The 24,362-nt window shown below is 41.2% G+C and overlaps 1 protein-coding gene across 4 annotated transcripts in view; it reads right to left on the bottom strand.

The window, feature by feature from the left end:
- Positions 1–24,362, bottom strand: part of ATRX (ATRX chromatin remodeler) — a 327,972-nt gene that overhangs the window by 119,103 nt on the left and 184,507 nt on the right. For all 4 annotated transcript variants that reach the window (XM_029607651.1, XM_029607652.1, XM_029607653.1 and 1 more), the window contains 2 exons: positions 17,462–17,599; positions 7,174–7,349 (listed from right to left, as the gene is read on the bottom strand). In XM_029607651.1, the coding sequence (XP_029463511.1) occupies positions 7,174–7,349; positions 17,462–17,599 (314 nt within the window). The remainder of the gene's footprint in view (positions 1–7,173; positions 7,350–17,461; positions 17,600–24,362) is intronic.

The raw sequence follows: 24,362 nt of genomic DNA, 5'->3' as shown, positions 1-24,362 counted from the left end.
TCAGCACTTTCTCCACTGCAGCTATATCCTTTTTGAGATGCGGCAACCAGAATTGTACACAGTATTCAAGGTACAGTCTCACCATGGAGCGATACAGAGGCATTATGACATTTTCCATTTAATTTTCCATTCCCTTCCTAATAATTCCTAACATTCTGTTTGCTTTTTTGATTGCTGCAGCACACTGAGTATTACCTACTACGACGCCTAGATCTCTTTCCTGGGTGGTAACTTCTAAGATAGAACCTAACATTCAGGCCGATATAGAAAAACGTGCAGGAGAGCAGGCAAGCGCCCGCTCTCCCGGCGCGCACACAGGCCATTCTCCTGGGCGCGCGATACAGGAGGGTGGCCTATGCAAATTAGGCCCCGCGGTAAAAGGAGCAGCAGCTGTCAGCAGGTTTGACAGCCGATGCTCAATTTTTCCGGCTTCGGTTTTCAAACCCGCTGACAGCCACAGGTTCGGAAAATTTTGGGGCCTCTGACTTAATATCACTATGATATTAAGTCGAAGGGTGTACAGAAAAGCAGTTTTTTTCTGTTTTTCTGTACACTTCCCCGGTGCCGGCAGGCGTTAATATCTGAAAGTAAAATGTGCAGCTTGGCTGCACATTTTACTTTCTGTATCGTGCGGGAATAACTAATAGGGCCATCATCATGCATTTGCATGTTGCGGGCGCCATTAGTTTCGGGGGGTTGGATGCGCGTTTTCGACGCGCTATTACCACTTACTGTATAAGGGGTAAAGCTAGCGCGTTGAAAACGCGCGTCCAAACCTGGGCTAAGAGTGCGGGAGCACACTGTATGGTATCGGCCTGATTGTGTAAGTACAGCAAGAGTTATTTTCCCCTATATGCATCACCTTGCACTTGTCCACCTTAAATTTCATCTGCCATTTGGAAGCCCAATCATCCAGCCTTGCAAGGTTCTCCTGAATTCATCATAATCCGCTTGAGATTTAACAACTCTGCATAATTTTGTGTCATCTGCAAATTTGACCACCTCACTCGTCGTATTCCTTTCCAGATGATTTATAAATATATTAAAAAGCACTACTCCAAGTACAGATCCCTGAGGCACTCCACTGTTTACCCTTTTCCACTGAGAAAATTGACCATTTAATCCTACTCTCTGTTTCCTGTCCTTTAACCAGTTTGTAATCCACGAAAGGACATCACCTCCTATCCCATGAATTTTTAGTTTTCTTAGAAGCCTCTCATGCAGGACTTTGTCGAATGCCTTCTGAAAATCCAAATACACCACATCTACCAGTTCAACTTTGTCCACATGTTTATTAACCCCTTCAAACAAACTGTAGATTTGTGAGGCAAGACTGCCCTTGGGTAAATCCATGCTGGCTGTGTCCCAAACCATGACTATCTAAAGGTTTTGTGATTTTATTCTTTACAAGTTTCCATGATTTTTCCCGGGACTGAAGTCAGGATCACCGGCCTATAGTTTTCTGGATCACCCCTGGATCCTTTTTAAATATAGGGGTTACATTGGCCATCTTCCAATCTTAAGGTACATAGGATGATTTTATTGATAAGTTACAAATTAATTGAAATAGGTTTGAAATTTCATTTTTTAGTTCTTTCAGAACCCTGGGGGGTATAGTACCCGGGTCCAGGTGATTTATTACTCTTCAGTTTGTCAATCAAGCATACCACATCTTGGTTTAGTTGATCTGAATAAATCACCCATTAAAACCTTCTCCGTAACGAGTATCTCTCCAACATCCTCTTCGGTAAACACAGAAGCAAAGAAATTATTTAATCTTTCCGCGATGGTCTTATCTTCTCTAAGTGCCCCTTTAACCCCTCGATCATCTAATGGTCCCAACTGACTCCCTCACAGGCTTTCTGCTTCGGATATATTTTAAAAAGTTTTTTTTGTGAGTTTTTGCCTCTACGGCCAACTTCTTTTTAAATTCTCTCTTAGCCTGTCTTATCAATGTCTTACATTTAACTTGCCAATGCTTTAACCAATTTTCTTCTGATGGATCCTTCTTCCAATTTTTGAATGAAGATCTTTTGGGTAATATAGTCTCCTTCACCTCACCTTTTAACCATGCTGGTACATAAGAACATAAGAAATTGCCATGCTGGGTCAGACCAAGGGTCCATATCAAGCCCAGCATCCTGTTTTCAACAGAGGCCAAACCAAGCCACAAGAACCTGGCAATTACCCAAACACTAAGAAGATTCCATGCCACTGATGCAATTAATAGCAGTGGCTATTACCTAAGTAAACTTGATTAATAGCCATTAATGGACTTCTCCTCCAAGAACGTATCCAAACCTTTTTTGAACCCAGCTACACTAACTGCACTAACCACATCCTCTGGCAACAAATTCCAGAGCTTTATTGTGCGTTGAGTGAAAGAATTTTTGTCCGATTAGTCTTAAATGTGCTACTTGCTAACTTCATGGAATGCCCCCTAGTCCTTCTATTATTCGAAAGTGTAAATAACCGAGTCACATCTACTCGTTCAAGACCTCATGATCTTAAAGACCTCTATCATATCCCCCCTCAGCCGTCTCTTCTCCAAGCTGAACAGCCCTAACCTCTTCAATCTTTTCTCATAGGGGAGCTGTTCCATCCCCTTTATCATTTTGGCTGCCCTTCTCTGTACCTTCTCCATCGCAACTATATCTTTTTTGAGATGCGGTGACCATAGTTGTACACAGTATTCCAGGTGCGGTCTCACCATGGAGCGTTATATAGAGGCATTATGACATTTTCCATTTTATTAACCATTCCCTTCCTAATTCCTCACATTGTTTGCTTTTTTGACTGCTGCAGCACACTGAGCCGACTATTTTAAAGTATTATCCACTATGACGCCTAGATCTCTTTCTTGGGTGGTAGCTCCTAATATGGAACCTAACATTGTGTAACTACAGCAAGGGTTATTTTTCCCTAATTGCAACACCTTGCACTTGTTCACATTAAATTTCATCTGCCGGTAATCGTTTTGCCCCTCTAACTTTCTCTGATTCAGGTTAATACTTTCCCTTTTTTTTTTTAAACGTTACCTGAGCTCAGCAATTGCCGGCAGAGTATAGAGACTGTCTCTAGCTCCAGAGGGAGAGGGCATCTGCCTTCACTGCTGCCCTCAGCCTCCTCCACTTGCTGCCTTTCAGGTGAATTAGCAGCCAAGTCCATGCCAGGAAACCCAGCTACTGGACTAAGTTCAGCTCACCTCGCCCAGCGCTTCGACTTTGTTTCTTCCTCCGATATGCCTCCTAAGCATAAGGGGAAAGTGCGAGTGTTCCCCTCGGCATCTTCTCTTCCTCCTGGGAAGCGAACCATTCCTGAGCCGACTACAACCCTGCAGTTGGGAGTGGCGATCCCTGCTGATGAATATGGAATAGGAGCCTCTGTTTCGCCGGAGGAGATTTCCTTAAGCCCTCCCGCCTTAAGGACACCACCGGCGTTTTCTCTCGTACTGCCTCTGGAATCGGCGTTAGCATGCCCAACCTTACCTAGGACGGGACCTGCTATCGAGGGAGTTGTCTCAGAGCGCACGGTTGGGCATTCAACTCCAATGGCAACAAGTGGGGGCTTGGAGGTTGCCATTGCTTCTGACCCTGGTCGTTTTGGTAGAGGTAAGCCTCTTTTGAATACTACTCTGAATGAGCAGCCTTCTTTAGCCCCAGTAACTTTGGGCCATATACCTTTGGTATCTACACCTCCAAAGCCACCTGTGGTGACTTTAGACTCTCTCTGATAAATTGTGGCCCCGTTAGGACCTGCATTTCAGGGCTGTTCTTCTAAAAAATGAATCAGTTATGTCTAAAGTTGGACGCTCTGTCCTTGGAATATAACTCATTTAAATAGACTGCAAAGTTTGGAAGACAAAGTGGAAGACGTCCAGAAGGTTCAGTCATCAATAATCAAGGAACGCATGGCTATAAATAGGAAAGTTGAATTCATGGAGAATCATCTTAGGATTATTAAACTTTCCAAGGATAATGGGAGAACAGCCTCGTATTATTAAAAGTTTCCATAGAGGATATTCCATTATTAAATAAAGTATATTTTCTACTGTTTACAAGATCAAGAGAAGTTCAGGCACAACATCAAGTGGACTTTGAAAATTTAACGCAGTTCATGGAATCCTCTACTACGGAGATTCTTAAAAGAGCAACACTTCTGGTTTCATTTATCCATGAGAAGGATATTGGTTTAGTAATGCGTAATTACTTTCAAAATATGGGAGTTCATTTCATGAGTCAGTTCACATTTTTCCTGATTTAGCAAAGGGAGGAGGAAAGGTTTTCTGTCCTTGTAACAGGAAGCCCATTCTTTGGGAGCATCTTTTCATTTAAGATACCCATGTAGATGTACCATTACGTTAAATAATGATACATTTATATTTTTTGTTCCTGAACAACTTAAATTGTTTCTTGATTCTTGGAAAGGATTGCTAGCTATCTCCTCTCCCCTAGAGAGTACTATATCTTAGGCATTTTAAGGGCAGGATTGACATGTTACTGCCTTTTTTCTCTTTCTAAGATTAATTTCCTTTGTTGGGCTCCATTGTACTCTTCCCTCATCGCTTGACTTGTGGACTGTATATTATACATATATTTCCTATATATTTTATTTCTGTTAATACTTTTGTTTCTGCACAAAGATGTTAAATGCTTTGTTATTATTTTGAAATAAATAAAAATTAAATAAAAAAAAAAAAGAATTCTCAGCTGGGGGAGGGACCTTTAGGTATCACAACAGAAGAGCAGGGCTTTCTTTCCTGAATTTAGAATTTCAGATCTCTCCTTCCAAAAAACTCAAAGCAATCCCCATGGGGAGATGCAAGTCCACCATCTGCTGGAAATGGAGAATACTGGCAAGGCTGGGGTCACTGCAGGGCTATATATACTATGATGTCAGCTTACTTAGACTCCACCTGCTGGCAGGGGAGCATAAACCCACTGGTCCTGAGTCCATCTGTCTACAAGCTAGGAAATGAAAAAAAAAAATTTATTTTTTTTTTTTTTAAAATTAACAATCAAAATGTATTTCCGCCCTGGAGGCGACTGTTCAGTTCCTTGTAAACCGGTGCGATATGTATTCTTTACAGGAACATCGGTATATAAAAATAAATAAATAAATAGATAAATGCATGTTCACAATCAGCTGGAGATGGCGAATACTGGTGGGCTGATGTCAGTGCACTGGTATATATACCCTGTCATCAGCTTTGCTCCGTTTCCATCTGCTGGTAGAGGTGCATAACCCACTGGTGTGTATTAATCTGTCTGAATGCTAAGAAAAAAGATTTTTTTAAATGCCTAAAATAATTGATCGCTGCCTAAGTTTTCAAAATATTTTTTTTACCCCAACTTGCTCTATTCCAAAAAGTTATCTACTAGCTCAATAAGCCTAAGAGAAGAAATTCAATTGCATTGTCTGTAACCTGTAAACAGATCAATGTACAAAGTCGTAAGTAAGGAGAGAGAGAGGATTGTGGTTTTTTTTTAGCTTTGACATTTGCTCACCACTTTTCTTAGGTGATTTGCTTTTATTGAACACCCAGCAAGCAGTGAGAAGCAGAAACACATCCCGTGGGGGGGGGGGGGGGGGGGGGTAAAAAGCTATAGTGAGGTGTATGAAGGGTAGAAACATGCTTGGTTACTGCACAAATTGCTTAGAAAACATGGAAGCAATGCAACATTTATAGATCTGTATGTTAGAAAAGACCAATCAGAAATACAAACATTGGCTAATTCCATCTTTTTCTGTCCTAAAGTATCACCATATTGCAACCAGAGAGTTCTGAATCAGGTCAGCTGCAGAGGGTGGGAATTGCTCCACTAAACTTTTCTGGTGTTTTGTTGTTTGTTTGTTTTTTAACTTGGCTATTTGACATTATATACAGCAAACTACAATTTAATCATACACTGATTACCCTGTAAGCATAAAAAAAGCCTTAAAAGATGAGTTGGCAAGCTCAGGGCAAGGTAGATGACGGTCCCTTCATATCAGACCCAGGCAGCTGCTCTTGACTTTTTCATATAAATACCAAGCATTAATATCAACAAATCATTGCTTTTAGCTCATTTAAGTGACAATACATTTATAGTGAGTAACAAAAGTACATCAAATGTATTATTAAACTTTTTTTTTTTTTAATGAGCAGGATTTGTCTCCAGTGGATTCAATCCAGGTAAGGAAGAGCATTCATATTTTTATTTTTATTTCATTGCCAGAACATCCCAGATTCTGCCCATCTACTCTCCTAACATGGAGAGGTTAATTATTTCTGAGCACGTGGCTGATTCAGTGAACTAGAAAGCCTAAACCACCACCATTTTTGGGTCCACTTTTGGGGAAATTTTATAAAAGCCTTCATAAATTATGCAGCAAATACACGGATAAATTACATCAAGTTCCAAAGGAAATTTATGGACATAAGAATCCCTTGAAAGTTATCCTACCCAATTTGCCCTCATTCAAGGCTATTACGTGCACGGACTCCGTTTGGGAAAACATATGCGCTTCTGAAAATGGAGACATAGGTGCTCAAGTTCAAGCCCCTCCACCCTGGGGAATGCAGGTGCTCATGCTAATCAACGGATGCACACAGGGTACACACATGTACGTTTACTGCATTTCAGGTGGGAATTTTAAACCAGGCTATTGCTCCAGGTAAAGCATTGTTTTACCCGCTGCCATGCCTTTCAAAATTACCTTCTATTTTTCCTAAACCAGCCTCCACGCCAAGACAAACAGGCTGGACTCTCAGATCCTACCCCCTTCACACCCAGACATTTTAATTCCTTGCATTTCTGTAGGGTGAAGTAGCCTCTCCGTAATCGTCTTCTAGAATCACTGTGTGTATACAGACGAAGCTCCCGCTCTTACTCCAGCGTCTTCTCCCATCATTTTTCTGGTAAGTGAGAACAGTTTTCAGTCCAATCTCTAACATTTAGGAGTTATCTTGAGACTTCCTGGTGAAATATATACCTGAATATGAATTCTTCGGCCTCTCCACCAAAATTAATTTTAAACTTTTTAATAGAAATCGTAGCAGCTGTCCCAGAGAATTCTCCAAATTTCATGGAATATCAAGACTCTCCCTCGCTTTTGAACGTTTGATGCCTAGCCATAAGTTAGATACATTTATGGCAACAGACTGGGAACAGCAAACAAGTATGAACATACCTGAACACATCCTGCCAACATCTCGTACAGGATGTGGGCACGCTTTTTCATAACACGGACATCTACTAGGGTGGAATCCGCACACTGACCATTTTGGATTGGATTAATAAAACGGTTTCTGAACTCTTTCACAGAACCAAGCAAATTTTCCTTGATAAAATTTACCATGCAGTGGTCTGGGGGGAAAAAAAAAAAGTTAATGTTTACACAAAGCTTAAAGTGCAACAGTTATCATATAATTGAATGCTCAAGGTAATGAAGTGTTGTGTTTTGGGTGTTTTTTGACCTGGCAGATTTCGCCTGCTCCTTCTGAGCTTCCAGCTCAATCAGAGCCAGACCTGGGATCTGGTGCCAAGAGCTTCAATTGTAGCTACCCCTTGAGTCTCTCCCCTATTTTGCATCGCCTCCCAACTTACTTGAGTCCAGTTTTTGGAGCAATGGTCCTGGACCGTGGAACATGTGCTAGGACTCCTTCCAGAACTCTACAATCATGAGCCATTAATTCAGTCACTAGGTATTGCCATTGCACAATGAGTATGAATCCGCCTCCTCCAGTGGCTGTGAACACTTCCTTCTTAGCATCAGCCTCATGTTCTCTTCCTCCCCAAGCAAGAAAGAAAGACTATTGCCACTAAAGAAGTGAATCTAAACTGAGAAGGAGGATTAAAATGAGCAAGAGCTAGCTTAGTGGCACAGCAGCAGTGCTGTGCCCTGCCATGTGTATGGACCTGGACTTCCTGGATCTGCTGGGACTAGGGATGCTGCAGATCTCAGTCCTTTCTCTGAATGAGCTTGAAGCCCAAAGGGAGTGGGTGCCAAGATAGTGGCCTGGATTGCAAACTGATTGACTGACAGGAGACAGCGTGTAATGGTAAATGGAACCTACTTTGAAGGGATAAGTATTAAGTGGAGTGCCATGAGGATTGATTTTGGGACCAGTTCTGTTCAATATCTTTGTGAGTGACATTGCAGAAGGGATAGAAAATAAAGTTTATCTATTTGCGGATGGTACTAAGATCTGCAACAGAGTGGACACACCTGAAGGAGTAGAAAACATGAAGTGCGAATTAAGAAAGCTTGAAGGGTGGCTGAGGATTTGGCAGTTGGGATTCAATGCCCAAGAAGTGCAGAGTCATGCAATCCAAAAGAGCTGCATGTGATGGGAGTGAAAGACTAATGTGCACAGACTGGGAGAGCAACCTTTGTGTGATGGTGTCTGGCGATCTGAAGGTGGCGAAGCAATGTGACGAGGCGATAGCTAAAGCCAGAAGAATGCTGGGCTGCAAAGAGAAAGGAATAACCAGTAAGGAAAAGGAGGTGGTGATGCCCTTGTACAGGTCCTTGGTGAGGCCTCACCTGAAGTACTGTGTTCAGTACTGGAAATTGTATCTCAAAAAGGATAGAGACAGGATGGAGGCGGTCCAGAGAAGAGTGAGCAAAAAGGTATGGGGTCTCTACCGGAAGATTTAGGAGGAAAGGCTGAAGCATCTGCATATGTACACCCTGGAAGAGAGGAAGTGTAGGTGAGATATGATACAGACCTTCAGATACCTGAAAGGCTTTAATGTTGCACATATTCCAAATCTTTTACGTTGGAAAGGAAACAGTAGAACTAGGAGTCATGAAACCAATCTCCAGGGTGGACAACTCAGAGCCAATGCCAGGAAATATTTCTTCACGGAAAGGGTGGTGGATGCCTGGGAATGCCCTTCCGGAGGAGAAGGTGAATACAAAAACAAAGAATGAGCATGGGAAAAACACTGTGGATCCCTAAAGGCCGAAGGACGGAAATGAAGAAAAGAATTCATGGGAGTAACCTGCTTGGTGGCAGTTACTACCCTTAAAGTGCATGGGGATTGCTACCCTTAACCAATAAGCCTTGATGCTTTTGACACAAGTGCTATCCAATTGGACATCGCTCTCCACTTTGACGGTGTGGGGGAAAAGGAGAATTGGATTCAGAGGACAACCAACATGTGCCCCGACTTTTACAGTCTGGGGTACTGATACGCAGACATAAGGGAAAAAGAACAAGACTGCTTCTATGGCCAAGTTCAAAAGCAAAGCACAATTCAAGCAATCCTCGTGCACTTTAAGGGTAGTAACTGCCACCAAGCAGGTTACCCCCATGAATTCTTTTCTTCATTCAAGAAGGCTCCTTACCTAGATGTATCTTTGAAGGATCTAAGAGAACAGGGAAAATAAGGCATCCCACTAGAGAGGTTGCAATAAATGCCAAGTATCTTTAAGTAAAGTGCAGAAAGATAAAAAAAAATTAGTCCTGTCAACTGAAGAGCAGGCTGTTAATACAAACAAAAGAACTCTTTGAAATGTCTATATACAAATGCTATAAGTATAAAAACTAAGATGGGAGAGAGAGTGTATAGCACTGGATGAAGACGTAGATATAATTGGCATCCCAGAGAGCTGGTGGAAGGAGGAGAACCAATGGGACACTGATATCAGGTACAAATTACATCAAAATGATAGGATGGATCAAATTAATAGAGGGGTTGCACTATATGTTAAAGAGAGCATTGAGTCAAACAGGATAAAAGTTCTGCAGAAAACAAAATGCAATGTTGAATCTTTATGGATAGAAATTCCAGGTGAAAAGAGGAATAAAATAGTAATGGGGGTGTATTACCGTCCACCTGACCAGAATGAACTAACAGACAAAGAAATGCAAAACGAAATTAGCACAATAATGGGTGATTTCAATTACTCCAGTATTGACTGGGTGAATGTTACATCAGGATATTCTAGAGAAGTAAAGTTCCTAGATGAAATAAATGACTGCTTCATGGAGCAGCTGGTACAAGAGGGGAAACTGTTTTAGACCCAGTCCTTAGTGGAACACGGGATTTGGTGCAAGAGATAACAGTGCTGGAGCCACTTGGCAATAGTGATCACAACATGATCAAATTTGACTTAATAACTGGAGGGAACGCAAAAAGGTGACTGATAAAATGAGGAAAATGGTTAGGAAAAAACTGAAAAGGAGCAACTGCAAAGATTAAGAATTTAGCTTAGGTATGTTTACAAATACCATCACTTGAAGCCCAGAACAGATGTATTTCACGCATTAGAAAAGATGGAAAGAAGATTAAATGACTACCGGCATAGTTAAAAGGTGAGGTAAGAGAGGCTATAATATCTAAAAGAATATCTTTCAAGAAACAGAAAAGGGATCTGAATGAAGAAAACAGGAATCATAAGCACTGGCAATTCAGATGCAAAGCATTGATAAGGAAAGTAAAATTTGAAAAGAAGCTTGCTGTGAAAGCAAAAACAAACTAACTTTTTCAAGTAAATTAAAGGTAAAACATCTGCGTGAGGGAGTCAGTTGGACCATTAGATAATCAAGGGTCAAAAGGGGCACTTAAGGATTACAAAGCCATACAGAGATTACATGAATATCTTCTCTCTTTATTTAAACATTTTATATTCCGTCATTCCATGTATAGATCATAACGGTTTATAAAGTGACATTCATCGTTATACTCAACAAACAATGATTGGGTACAGAAGTGGTATTCATAGACAGGCATTAATATCTACCAAGTGAGATTATCTAATACGTAATAATAAATCATCTAGTACTTCAGGTAAAGAGTAAGGAAAATTAAAACGAAATCATATTTTTCACATTTTAGAGGGTAGTTTTGAGATTTATCTCCTTTGATTTATTCGTCACGATTCAATTATTATCTTTTGTCCTTCTTGTCTTTGTGGCTCAGTATATTCTGATGTTTTTAAGTTTGATTATGTGTGTTTTTCCAAATAAAATTCCAACTTATCTTTAAATGATTTGTGAATGTCCATCTTGTTAAGGAAAATTTGAAAAAAAACATGTTATGTGCTAACCGATGATTAATTAAAAGGCATTTGGTGTGCCAGTGGTGCCTATTATGAGTGGCTAAAATTATCTAAATATATTCATACTCTTAATGAGGGTTCTGTTTAAAGCAGTAATTTGTGTTCCCTCAGATATATCATACAAGTGATGGTAGAGATAAATGCATGCCAGAAATAATATACTGAAACAAGTCTTAATGAACCTGGAAGATGTACTAGGGCAAATGGACAAAATAATGAGCAGCAAATCACCTGGACCAGATGGTATACATCCCAAAGTGCTGAAAAAAATGAGAAATGAAACTGAAGACTTGCTTCTGGAAATTTGTAAACTATCAATATCATCATCTGTGGTACCTGAAAACTGGAGGGTTGCCAATGTCATGCCAATTTTTAAAAAGGGATCAAGGGGTGATCCAGGAAACTACAGACCAGTGAATCTGCTGTCTATGCCAGGCAAAATTGTAGAAACTATCATAAAGAACAAAACTGATGAATATTTAGATGGGCATGGTTTAATGGGACAAAGCCAACATAGATTTAGCCAAAGGAAGTCTAACCTCACAAATCTGTTACATTTTTTTTGAGGGCATAAATAAACATGTGGATAAGGGTGAGCCAGTTGATATAGTGCATCTGGATTTTCAGAAAGCGTTTGACAAAGTCCGTCATGAGAGAATTCTTAGAAGTTAAAAAGACATGGGATGGGGGCAGCGTCTTATTATGAAGTGTCAACTGGTTAAAAGATAGAAAACAGAGAGCAGGGCTAAATGGTAAATTTTCCCAATGGAGAAAAGGTGAATAGTGGAGGCCCCAGGGATCTGTACTGGGACCACTGCTTTTTAATATATTTATAAATGACCTGGAAATGGGAACAAGTAAAGTGATCAAATTTGCCAATGACACAAATTATTCAAAGTTGTTAAATCACAAAACTGAAAGAGGACCTTGCAAAACTGGGAGACTAGGTATGCAAACGGCAAATGAAATTTAATGTGGACAAATGCAGAGTGATGCATTTAGGGAAGAGAAACCCAAACTATGGCTACATAAGGCAAGGTTCCACATTAGGCGTCACCACCCAGGAAAAGGATCTAGGTGTCATCATTGAAAATACATTGAAATCTTCTGCTCTGAGTGCAACAGCAGCCAAGAAAGCAAATAGAAAGCTCAGGATTATTAGGAAAGGAATGGAGAATAAACAGAGAACATCATGTATCACTCCATGGTGCAAAGTCATCTTGAGTATTGTGTGCAGTTCTGGCCACCCCATCTCAAGAAAGATATAGCAGAATTAGAAAAGGTACAGAGAAGGGCGACCAAAATGATAAAGGGTATAGAACAATTCCCCTATGAGGAAAGACCAAAGAGATTAGGACTTTTCAGCTTGGAGAAGAGACGGCTGAGGGGGGATATGATAGAGGTTTATAAAATAATGAGTGGAATGGAATGAGTAAACAATCAGTTGTTTACTCTTTCCAAAAGTACAAAAAACCACGGGACACACAATGAAGTTACCAGGGAATATATTTAAAACTAATACGAGAAAATATTTTCTTACTCAATGCATAATTAAGCTTTGGAATTCACTGAAAGAAGACTTGATGAAAGCAATTAGTGTAGCCCGTTAAAAAAAAAAGGTTTGGACAAGTTCCTGGAGGAAAGGTCCATAAACCATTATTAAAGTGGAGTTGCAGGAATCCCACTGCTTATTCTTGGGATAAGCAGCTTGGAATCTCTCTACCCCTCGGGATCCTGCCAGGTTCTTGTGACCTGGCTTGGCCACAGTTAGAAACAGGATGCTGGGCTTGATGGACCTTTGGTCTGACCCAGTATTGAAAGTCTTATGTATTGAGAAAAATCTCTAGCTCTGATTTTTTAGGTCATACAGTTATATGCTATATTTAAAAAAGCATAGGGCCAAACCAGTAGTTCAGATGGTATGTGCTGCTTGCTGACATGAAAGCGGTCCCTGGTTCAATGCCCGACTTGGGTCTTGTACATCCCAAGTCTGCTATAGCTGGGAATACTGCAGAGACAGCATTCACAGCCCCTGGGGGAGTAGTCATGGTTACTGCTTGAGGATGGCACCTGGTGATCTGATTCAGGGCCCATGACTGCAGGGTTCCAGAAGCAGCCCTGGTGCATTGCCCCTAGTCAATCACTGCAATAACAATACTAGGCATGTTGGGACTGGAGGGAGACAGATATAAACTAGAGGAAAAATCCTGGTCAGTTGCAAATGAAGGTTCAAGGCACCAGATGCCAGCCTTGGGTCCAGCTGAAGTACAAAGGCGCAAGCAAAATCTACCAGGTCAAAATAAAAATTAAAAAAAAAACCCCAAAAACACAACACTGTCCAAGTATTTTGTCTCTGTAACTTACAAAAAGCCAAAGGCTTACGTTACCTACTCTTTAGAAAAAAGAGAGTTCCTGTCACTTTACACATGCATAATATTTGTCTATGTAATTCATGTCAGCAACTAGGAATCCAAAAATGCCAAGTACTTTGAAAATGAGGTCAGAGCTATGCACTGCAGGATTTTAACACAAGGCCATACAATATTATTGGTCCAATCACACTACTCCTTTTCCTTATATCACTTTTTAATCAAGCTAAAAAAAATGTGGACAAAGGGCAAAAATGTACATATCTAACAGCCACCAATCAAAAATAAAAGTAAACAAAAACAAAACAAATACCACAACAGAACTTAATAAGTTACGCCAAGAAAGCAAGTTTGCTTACCTGTAAACAGGGGTCTCCGCGGACAGCAGGATTAATCAGTCATAAGATGTAGGTGGAGTCATCCAACAGTGCTGACAAGGACCCAACTCTCAAAGCTCAATAAAAAAGTTTTACTACCATGTGTGGAGTGCCCACGCTGCCTCGTGAGCCCTTTAATTGCTTCCAGAGCTTAAGCTTTAGCAAGTCAGTCAACGAGGTATTAAGTATGATTTTTTTCATCTTTTCTATAAAGAACCCGGTTTATGGATAAGCAAACTTGTTTACTCAGTCGACAAGTAGACCCAAATCAGCCATAACTCATGGGAAGTCCCAAGCTGAAGATTGTAAGCAGAGTAATTATTTAAAGAACCACCTGGAAAGTGGACTGAATGAACAGGCTGAATAGAACTACTTGTCCAAAGTGATTGTCCCTCAATATACTGTCCAGGCGCTAATGGGACGTAAAGATGTGAACAGACAACCAAGTAGTAGCTTTGCGTATCTCACAGTAAAAGTGGTCCACATATGAGCCACCAAACACATCATAGCTCTCAAATGAGCTTCGATAGTATGTAATCTGTAAGACAGTCTGCATAACACTGTGCTATACAGTTTGCTAGAGTTCATTTGGCAACCACCCTTCTCAATCTATTAGCATCAAAGGACACAAACAGTTAAGAAACCTGACAGCAAAAGTCCTCTTTAGGTAGTGTGCCAAGCTCTTGCAATCCAAAAAGTGAAGAATCTTCTCTCCTTTCTGTGCATGTGGTCTAGGAAAAAAAGGTTGGAGGCACAATAGCTTGGTTAATATGACAAATGGGTAAATGTAACATGTCCGGGAGGGTATAGAGTCCAACAGGATAAAGATCATACAAGAGACTAGATGCTCGGTAGAATCTTTATGGATAGAAATCCCATGTGTGTTGGGTAAGAGTATAGTGATAGGAGTATACTACCGTCCACCTGGCCAAAATGGTCAGACAGATGATGAAATACTTAGAGAAATCAGGGAAGCTAATCAATTTGGCAGTGCCATAATAATGGGAGATTTCAATTACCCCAATATTTACTGGGTAAATGTAACATCAGGACTTGCTAGAGACAAGGTTCCTGGATGTAATAAATGATTGCTTCATGGAGCAATTGGTTCAGGAACCAACAAGAGAGGGAGCTACTTTAGATTTAATTCTTAGTGAAACGCAGGATTTGGTGAGAGAGGTAATTATGGTGGGACCACTTGGCAACAGTGATCATAACGATCAAATTTAAACTAATAACTGGAAGGGGAACAGTAAGTAAATCTGCAGCTCTAACACTAAACTTTAAAAAGGGAAAGTTTGATAAAATGAGGAAAATAGTTAGAAAAAAACTGAAAGGTGCAGCTGCAAAGGTTAAAAGTGCTCAACATGCATGGACATTATTTAAAAATACAATCCTAGAGGCGCAGTCCATGTGTATTCCACACATTAAGAAAGGTGGAAGGAAGGCAAAACGATTACCATCAAGGTTAAAAGCCAAAAAAAAATCCTTCAAAAATTGGAAGGATCCATCTGAAGAAAATAGAATAAAACATAAGCATTGTCAAGTTAAGTGTAAAACATTGATAAGACAGGCGAAGAGAGAATTTGAATTGAAGTTGGCCATAGAGGCAAAAACTCATAATAAAAACTTTTTAAAATATATCCGAAGCAAGAAACCTGTGAGGGAGTCGGTTGGACCATTAGATGACAGAGGGGTTACAGGGGCTCTTAGGGAAGATAAGGCCATTGCAGAAAGACTAAATGAATTCTTTGCTTCCATGTTTACTATGAGGATGTTGGGGAGATTCCAGTTCCAAAGATGGTTTTCAGGGGTGATGAGTCAGACGAAATGAACAAAATCATTGTGAACATGGAAGATGTGGTAGGCCAGATTGACAAAATAAAGAGTAGCAAATCACCTGGACCGAATGGTATGCATCCTAGGGTACTGAAGGAACTAAAAAATGAAATTTCTGATCTATTAGTTAAAATTTGTAAACTATCATTAAAATCATCCATTGTACCTGAAGACTGGAGGGTGGCCAATGTAACCCTAATATTTAAAAAAGGCTCCTGGGATGATCCGGGTAACTATGGACCAGTGAGTCTGACTTCAGTGCTGGGAAAAATAGTGGAAACTATTCTCAAGATCAAAATCATAGAGCATATAGAAAGACATGATTTAATGGGACACAGTCAACATAAATTTACCCAAGGGAAGTCTTGCCTAACAAATCTGCTTCATGTTTTGAAGGGGTTAATAAACATGTGGATAAAGGTGAACCAGTAGACGTAGTGTATTTGGATTTTCAGAAGGTGAGTGACAAAGTTCCTCATGAGATTCTTCTAAGAAAACTAAAAACTCATGGGATAGGACACGATGTCCTTTCGTGGATTACAAACTGGTTAAAAGACAGGAAACAGAGTAGGATTAAATGGTCAATTTTCTCAGTGGAAAAGGGTAAACAGTGGAGTGCCTCGGGGATCTGTACTTGGACCGGTGCTTTTCAATATATAAATAAATAAATAAATAAATGATCTGGAAAGGAATACGAGTGAGGTTATCAAATTTGCAGGTGATACAAAATTATTCAAAATAGTTAAATCACAAGCAGATTGTGATATATTACAGGAGGACCTTGCAAGACTGGAAGATTGGGCATCCAAATGGCAGATGAAATTTAATGTGGACAAGTGCAAGGTGTTGCATATAGGGAAAAATAACCCTTGCTGTAGTTACTTGATGCTAGGTTCCATATTAGGAGCTACCACCCAGGAAAATGATCTAGGCACCATAGTGGATAATACTTTGAAATCATCTGCTCAGTGTGCTGCAGCAGTCAAAAAAGCAAACAATGTTAGGAATTATTAAGAAGGGAATGGCAAATAAAAGGATGGATGTCATAATGTCTCTGTATTGCTCCACAGTGAAACCGCGTCTTGAATACTGTGTGCAATTCTGGTCACTGCATCTCAAAAAAAGATATAGTTTACTCCTGGGGGAATTCTGCGCAAAAACATTTAAAATTCTGCGCACAAAAACAGAAAATTCAGCAAACTTTATATGGTCAAAATAACAATTTACATGACAGTCTTTAAGTAATTACATTTTAAATTATTTCAGAAAATAGTTATTAAAGTTGCAGAATTTTAAATGTTTTGAGCAGAATATCCCTAGAAATTCACTGTAAGAGTGTCCCTTCCACATACACACACCCTCATAGAGGCTCAGAACAAGGTAAAAAAAATATTTTGAGGAACTGGGATCATGTGTATGCGGTAACTTGAACGAAGAGGTAGTGTGCTTGCACAGGAACTTCTGCACATGCTCAGTAAGACTCATTAAGCTCTTGAGAGTTAGGCCCTTGTCAGCACAATCTGATTACAACACCCATGCATTATGGCTGATTAATGCCTGTTTGTTGATAGAGAATCAAATAACTACCTTGAGGAATCAAGCGAATCTTAGACCAAAAAAGTGTTTTCCAATTATGTTCAGATAGTTTTGTTCTATGTAAAGTTCTATGTAAAGTTCTATGTGAAGGCCCATGCCTAAATAGTTTCAAGTTACTTGTAAACCGATACGATGTGCAAACGGATGTCGGTATATAAAAAATTCTAAATAAATAAATCCTCAAAGGAGTTCTATTAAGATATAAAAAAAGAGAACGGCTGTACATACATTCTATTAGATTATTTTGTAGTGGTGTTCCTGTCAGGATAATTCTCCTCCTCGATCTTATTGAATTCATGGCCTTAGAAATAGCTGAAGATTCATTTTTCAGTACATGTCCTTCATCACAAACAACAAAATCCGGGCCTATAAGAAAAAACAAAACAAAACAACATTTTCACATGTTTTCATTTCTGGTGTTAACATCTATTTTTCGCATTCAGCTTATACTTTATTTTCACAGTAGAAACTGCACAATATTTATTCTGCAACTGCTAGGATCAACCACCACAAGAAGAAATTATACATTCAATAAGCCTTCAAAGCTCTTCCCCATGTCAGAATGATTGTGCTTGTAATTATGCAATACTATATGGCTTATTCTAATTCACTTTGAATTTCGTTTAGATGATGAAGTTATGTAAATAAACTGGATTTGAAAAACTCTGGCCCAATTTCTTACAACTGTGTGCCTATGCTTGAATCCCTTCCCTCTATAGCTAAGTTATACTATCTTCCCACTATTGGGAAGATAGAGTCTGAAGGGGTTTTATTTTACAAGACTGTTTGGATTCAACATAGCCCGTGGCAGACTCCGAGACCATTGTTTCATTAAGAGCTAATTAGCTTGTTATATTTGAATTAGAGTTAGACAAGGTTGGACCCTTAGAAAGTTTTTTCATGGGAGGGATCCTTCCTTTACAAGTCAGAAATGTTGAATTTTCCTGATGTATCAAGAAATGTACAAAGGAAGAGAAAATCTATTTTTGAACTTAAAAGGGAAAGTTATTGCTATTGATCATTTCTATTAAGATTTCCATGCAGATGTTTGGCAAACTGTGTGCAAAATATTTATATTTTTGTGACCGTATTCCGTCAAGAGGTTTTTCTACAAAATAAGTAGTTTTTAAGTTGTGCAGAGATCAATATTCAAAGCGCACTCAGTGCTATTTAGCCACTTAAGTGTAATTTATGTGGCTGCTGAAAATGTGCCTACATTCAATGGCACCACTTTGCCACATAAGTCACTTATGCAACTAACTTTTTAACCTCAAATTGTGGGCGGAAGGGGCAGAGCAACTTAGCTTCATAACTTATGCAGTTAAGTAGCAATATTTAGTCTTAGCTGCACAAGTTAATCAACTAAGTTAGACCTGCTATAGAGCAGGTTACAATTTATGTGGCTAAGTACAAATATATACCTGTATATTCAGCAACATAGCCATGCCACTGAATATACAGTGTAACTTAGCCAGGTAAGTTATATCGGGCTAAATTATTTAGAATGGCCAGCTATGAATATTACCTTGCAGTCGCTAGCTAACTTCAGGACTTATCAGTGTATTTTGATAGCTGCTATGCCAATCTCAGTTTCTCCCCATGTAGAGCTCTGATCTATATTTATCTCTCTAATATAACTGGTTTCTTATTGTTTTGATATTTATTTATTCAAATCTGTTTGTTTATTGCAAAAATGAATAAAGAATTAAAATAAAAATGGTATGCCCTCTCTGCATTATGTAGTTCAAGAATTAATGGCCAGAGCCTATATTACTGGTGCTGAGGTGGGAATGTTGGACAATGTAAAGGAAGGATGATAGTCTGATGCTTGCTTTGCTAGACATCCCAAACGTCCAGTAGCATATTCTGATGTTCTGCTCTTTACAAGTTTGGGAGGAGTCTAAGTGCACACGCACTTGTTTACATTGTTTGGATTTCTTTATTTATTTTACCAAAATGTATGTAGTTAAAATGCAGTTACAATGCAGCAATGTAGTTAAAATGCAGCAATTTAAAATAATTTGATCTCTGGGGAACTGGTATACTCTACACTAAACTCATATAATGAATCTTTATGTATTAACTGCCCATCTATAGATTTACCATATGGAAGTGTTAAAGAGAAGAAAAGAATGTGTTTCTACTGGCTGAAAAAGAGTGTCACAAAATAGTGGGCAGACATGGCCTTTCCGCCCTAACCCCAGCAAGCAGAATGAGGAATCAGTACATGTAAAGGGAGGGCGCAGTACACATGGAGCGAGGTCCATGCCAGGCTGAGTAAGCACAGAGTGAATGTAGTGGAGTCTGTATTGTGCAGAAGGAGAGAGCCGTACACACAGGAAGAAGAATCAGTAGGCAAAAACGGAGGACTGTGCATGTGCACACAAGGCACACCTGACCAAACAGCTACCGGGAGGACAGGCACCTGACGACAGCAGCAGTTAGTGACGGATTTAAGCACTGCACAAAGTCTGCGTGCTCCTGCCCTACAACAAATCAGCAAGAAGCCAAGAGATTTAGGACAAGTACATTGCATCAGATTTGGACCACTCTAATACTGTCCATTTACTGTGGGGGCTACTGTTTCAATGCTATTTTTTTTTTAATACTGTTTTCCATTCGAATATATTCCAAAACGTTTTATGATCATATCATACCCATAACAAGATGTAATAAAACCAAAACAAAACTGCCCTTAACATTTATGTCAAGAATTGTTTGTTATAATTATTGTAAACCGATGTGATGTTTCCCACAAACGTCTGTATATAAAAACAAATAAATAAAATAAATACACGTGACCAAATCAGATTAACACTTAACATTCGTACACAATCCAGGTATTAGATTTCAAGATAAGTAAGTAAATAAATAAATAAATGGTAGATATTATTGCAAATTAATCAAGAACTGACCTTTCAGAGACAACTTTGCAGCATCTCTAGGTAGTTTGTGATGCTATGCAGCAGGTAATGAAAGGATATTTTCTGGCTTATACTGCCATACTGCTTGTTCCCACTTTCGCATTTAATTTCCAACCAATTTAACTTCTCCTGACAGAAGTGAACTTCCTCCTCTTTTAAAGTCATATGTAAGCTACATAAACAAGTCATATCTGTAGCACTTTTCTAGGTTGTAGAAATAATTGCATCATCAATAATGCATTAGCAGCCTAGGCTGTAACATTGCCTAACGTCTTTGCACATTTTCACTTTCTGATTTTCCGAGTGGATTCTTCACATTCTGGAGATTCATTGCGAGAAAGGCTGCTGACAACCGCTATAAATTTCTCTCAATGTAAAATCATCCTCAAGCTGTTCATGAATGCCGTCTATGCATATATCTGAATCTATTGCAGGGCCTAAATTATGGAATTCAATACCAGCTGAGCTGAAACTGCAGAAGGATTTCTCAATATTTAAAAAAGATTTTAAATCTGGCTTTTTAAACAAGCATATGCGGATGTAAAATAAATTTAAGACTGAGCTGATTGCTAGACTAACATCAATATGAAAGAGGTTTCATGAATATGTTTATTGATTTTATATTTAGGTTTGTTTAATTTTAAGTTTACTGTAATTGATTTTATTCATTACTTGTTTTATTAAGGATGTTATTTGAATTGTTTGCTTTTATCTGTTTTATGATAATTCCTTTAATTTGCATGTAATTTATTGTTAATATTTATATTGTGAACAGTTATGATTATGTACAGAATATCAGTACATAAAATATTATAAATAAATAATAAACTGAGCACACTTTTCAACAGGACAGCAGATGCATCGGTAGATTTAAATATCACTACATAGTTTTAAACATTACAAAAGTAAGCTCAGCTGTTACAGTACTAGCTGATGTGCCATTGTCTTACGACTTTCCACTTAATGCTTTCAGGCTTTAGGGGTGGCACAAGATAATCTGCTGCCTGAAGCAAGAAAAGAAATAGCACCCCGCCCCCAGCCCAGGTGAAATCACAGTGAGAAAGCAAAGCGCAGGGGGAACCCCCTTGGTGCTAAGTCCTTTTGGCTATTTGAAATGCTAGTGAAGGAGGGATGCGGGGTCAGGATTCCCAGAGTCGCCGCAGACAGAGTGCTAAGGAAAGGCTGACGCGCTGCATGCGGGGAGGCCCCCCCGTTAACCTGGCGCAAGCCCGAGGGGACCTCCCCTTGCCACGTCTGCTTCCTCCCGGTCCCAAACGAGGAGCAAGGGCATTTGGAGGGGGGAGGGGGGAGCGCGCAGTAACGATGCGACTCTGCGGCTGACCTCAGCCTTGTGCTTATCGCGAGCCTGCGGCCTGCCATAACTTCTCCGCGGGCTCCTGGCACTTCCTCTTTATTTGGCCGGTGCCCGTGTTGCGAGGACCTATTCCCCTGCGGCAGGGCTCACGATCCACGTGTCTCGGCAGAGCGGAGGCCCGAGCACATCCAACGGAGCATGGAAGGAGGATTCCCTGGGACAGGCACTCAACCCATCACCCACCCACCTCGGACCCACGGAAAGACCGGCAAGAGCCGTAAGTTCGGGACTCAACATTGGCACCGTCTGGTTAAACCCCTCCCCCTTCTTATACCTACAGACCCAGCTGAAGCAGGGAGGCAGGGCTAATAGCCTGACCACTACTCCACTAGCTGCACCAATTCACCGGGCTGATAAACATGGCTGGGAGTAAAGGACACGCACAGAAAGGAGCGGCTAAGGGAGGGGGGCAGCGGCGAGACGAAAAGGGAGGCCGATCTCAGGGAGCGAAGAAAAGAGGGGCTCTGAACACGGCCATGGGAGATGGGACGGTCGGAGGGAGGCCAGACGGACCACACGAGGAGATGGGGGGGTCAACAAGATGGGAGCAGGAGAGAACAGCCAGCGGCACGGGAGCAGGAACCAGCCAGGCCCCAGACCGGCAGCGCAGCAGCGGCCCGGGGCGAGCAAAACACAGGAGGCATAGCGGAGACGGCCAGCAATCAAGGGCAAGCCAGGATACATCCGACGGGTGGGCCTTACGGTCCAGCTCAATGGCCAGTACGGCCTATGTGGCCCCCGATGGGACCCAGACTGCAAGGGCAAGCCACAACAATGGCCACATACAGAGGGCAGGACACGAACCCCACCAGTGGCACCACCATGGCCCACAGCAGCACTCCCATTGACACCCATGTTCCCTCAAGCATACCCGCAGATGTGTCACCCATGGTGCCAGCCAGCGGCAACCTGGCAGGGCGGCATAGGGCATTATTCTGCAGCAGCAGAGAATACGGCTACGGCAGGAGGCAGCAGCCAGGCGACGAGCTCGGCAAACCAGGAAGAGGTGCCTCAGCAAGCTACGAGTGATACCGTGGCGACAGTGCGACCTGAGAGCCAAGCATCATCGGAGGAGCTGGGGGGCGTACAGGCATTGCATATGAATCAGAAGCCAGTGCCAGAACAAACAACGGGGACAGTAACGACGCAGGGACGTCGGGAGCTCCGACCGAGACAAGAGCGGAACGAGAATCAGCTGCAGACACACGAGGTGCGGAGTCAAGGGCATCACAGGAAGCAAAGGGGAACAAGAGCTGTTCAAGTGCAGGTTCATCAGGGGGCAATCCTGACTGGAGTGACTCGTCGGCAGACACTCCCGCTCGGCCCATGCAAGATCCTCTGGAGACAAGCAGAGCACCACCAGCTCTTACTAACTTGTCTGAGCTTTGGGAGAGAGCACCTAAGGCCTTGAGGAGCAAGATAAAGAAGAGGGAATAGATAGATAGATATTTTTACAAAACTAGAGGGCCAAAAAGGGGCAGTGGAAAAGAAGAAGGGGAAGAAAAAGGATGAGTCATGGGGGGCAGAAGTGAAGATTTCCAGAATCATTAATTGGACCAGGGCTTTCCTGAGAACGATTAGCATGCTGGGTCGGGATGACCCCTCATAGTACAGCCCCCATGCTCAGTTATGCGGACCCTATTCTCGAGGCATACAGGGAATGCCAGGGATGGACCTGGTTAAATTACGACGAAAAGTTCAGGGATAAAATGGAGGAAAATAGATTTATGCCCTCGGGAACACAAGATGTAGGGCTGTGGTTGCATCAAATGACTAACAAGGCCACGGATGCAGGGATATCCAATAAAGTGGGGCGTTTATACAGCGGCCAGCCAATGTCGGGTGGTAATCACTGGGGAGAGAATGGAAACAGTAAGATGTGCTGGCGGTTTAACAAGTCAGATGCGCAGAACATATAGCCACCAGGAACACAATCTTCAAAGTCAACAACCATGAGGAAAGGCTACGCAGTAGTCTGACTGTAGAGCCCGCCAAAAAGTCCAGTACCAAATTAAGACTCCACAATGGAATCGGTAACCTCAAAGGAGGCCTAAGGTGCTTCACTCCCTTCCAAAAACTGACCACACCATGCTGAGATGACAAGGAAACACCACTCATCAGGTCTTTGAAGCAGGCAAGAGCCACAACCTGCACCTTCAAGGAATTAAGGACAAAGCCTTTATTCAATCCATCCTGCAAAAAATCCAGAATGAGAGGGCTCTTAACTGAACAAGGAAGAACACCCTGTTCTCACACCAGGCCTCAAAAACTCTCCAGACCTGCACATAAGCCAAGGAAGTGGAGAACTTGCGAGCGCGGCGTAAGATGGTAATCAATGCAGAGGAATAACCACGCTTTAAATAGGCGAGCCCTCTCACGGGCCAGAACATAAGTCAGAATAGAGTCAGGTCTTTGGGAAGAACCAGTCCCTGCTGAAGGAGATCCAATACAGTATTGTGCAATGTTGTTAAAATATTCACCTCCTATTGAAATTAGCTGCTTTGCATGCATAAACTTTACAAATGTATGCAAAGCAGCTTATGCATAGGTAATGCAGCTTGCCACAGCCACGTTAATGGCCAAAAAATTAGCTAAAGCTCAGGAGTTGTAGAAAATGTTTGGATGGGGAGCATTGGGATGTTAATGTACATGCTGATGCTTCCACACTGAAATTAAAGGGCCACGTGTTCCAAAACGCCATCCACCACCCCCAGTGTGCCAAAATACCCTTTGGGGGTCTTACTTCCCCCCGCTGCCCTGCAGTAAAAAGAAAAACTTGTAATGCTGCAGGGCGATGCCCCATCCCTTCCCAAAACCTCTCACCTTTCAA

The sequence above is a fragment of the Rhinatrema bivittatum genome, chromosome 6 (genome assembly GCF_901001135.1).
Source record: "Rhinatrema bivittatum chromosome 6, aRhiBiv1.1, whole genome shotgun sequence".
Classification (NCBI taxonomy): domain Eukaryota; kingdom Metazoa; phylum Chordata; class Amphibia; order Gymnophiona; family Rhinatrematidae; genus Rhinatrema; species Rhinatrema bivittatum.
The sequence above is the reverse complement of the archived record's forward strand: the minus strand, read 5'-3'. Positions and strand labels throughout refer to the sequence as shown.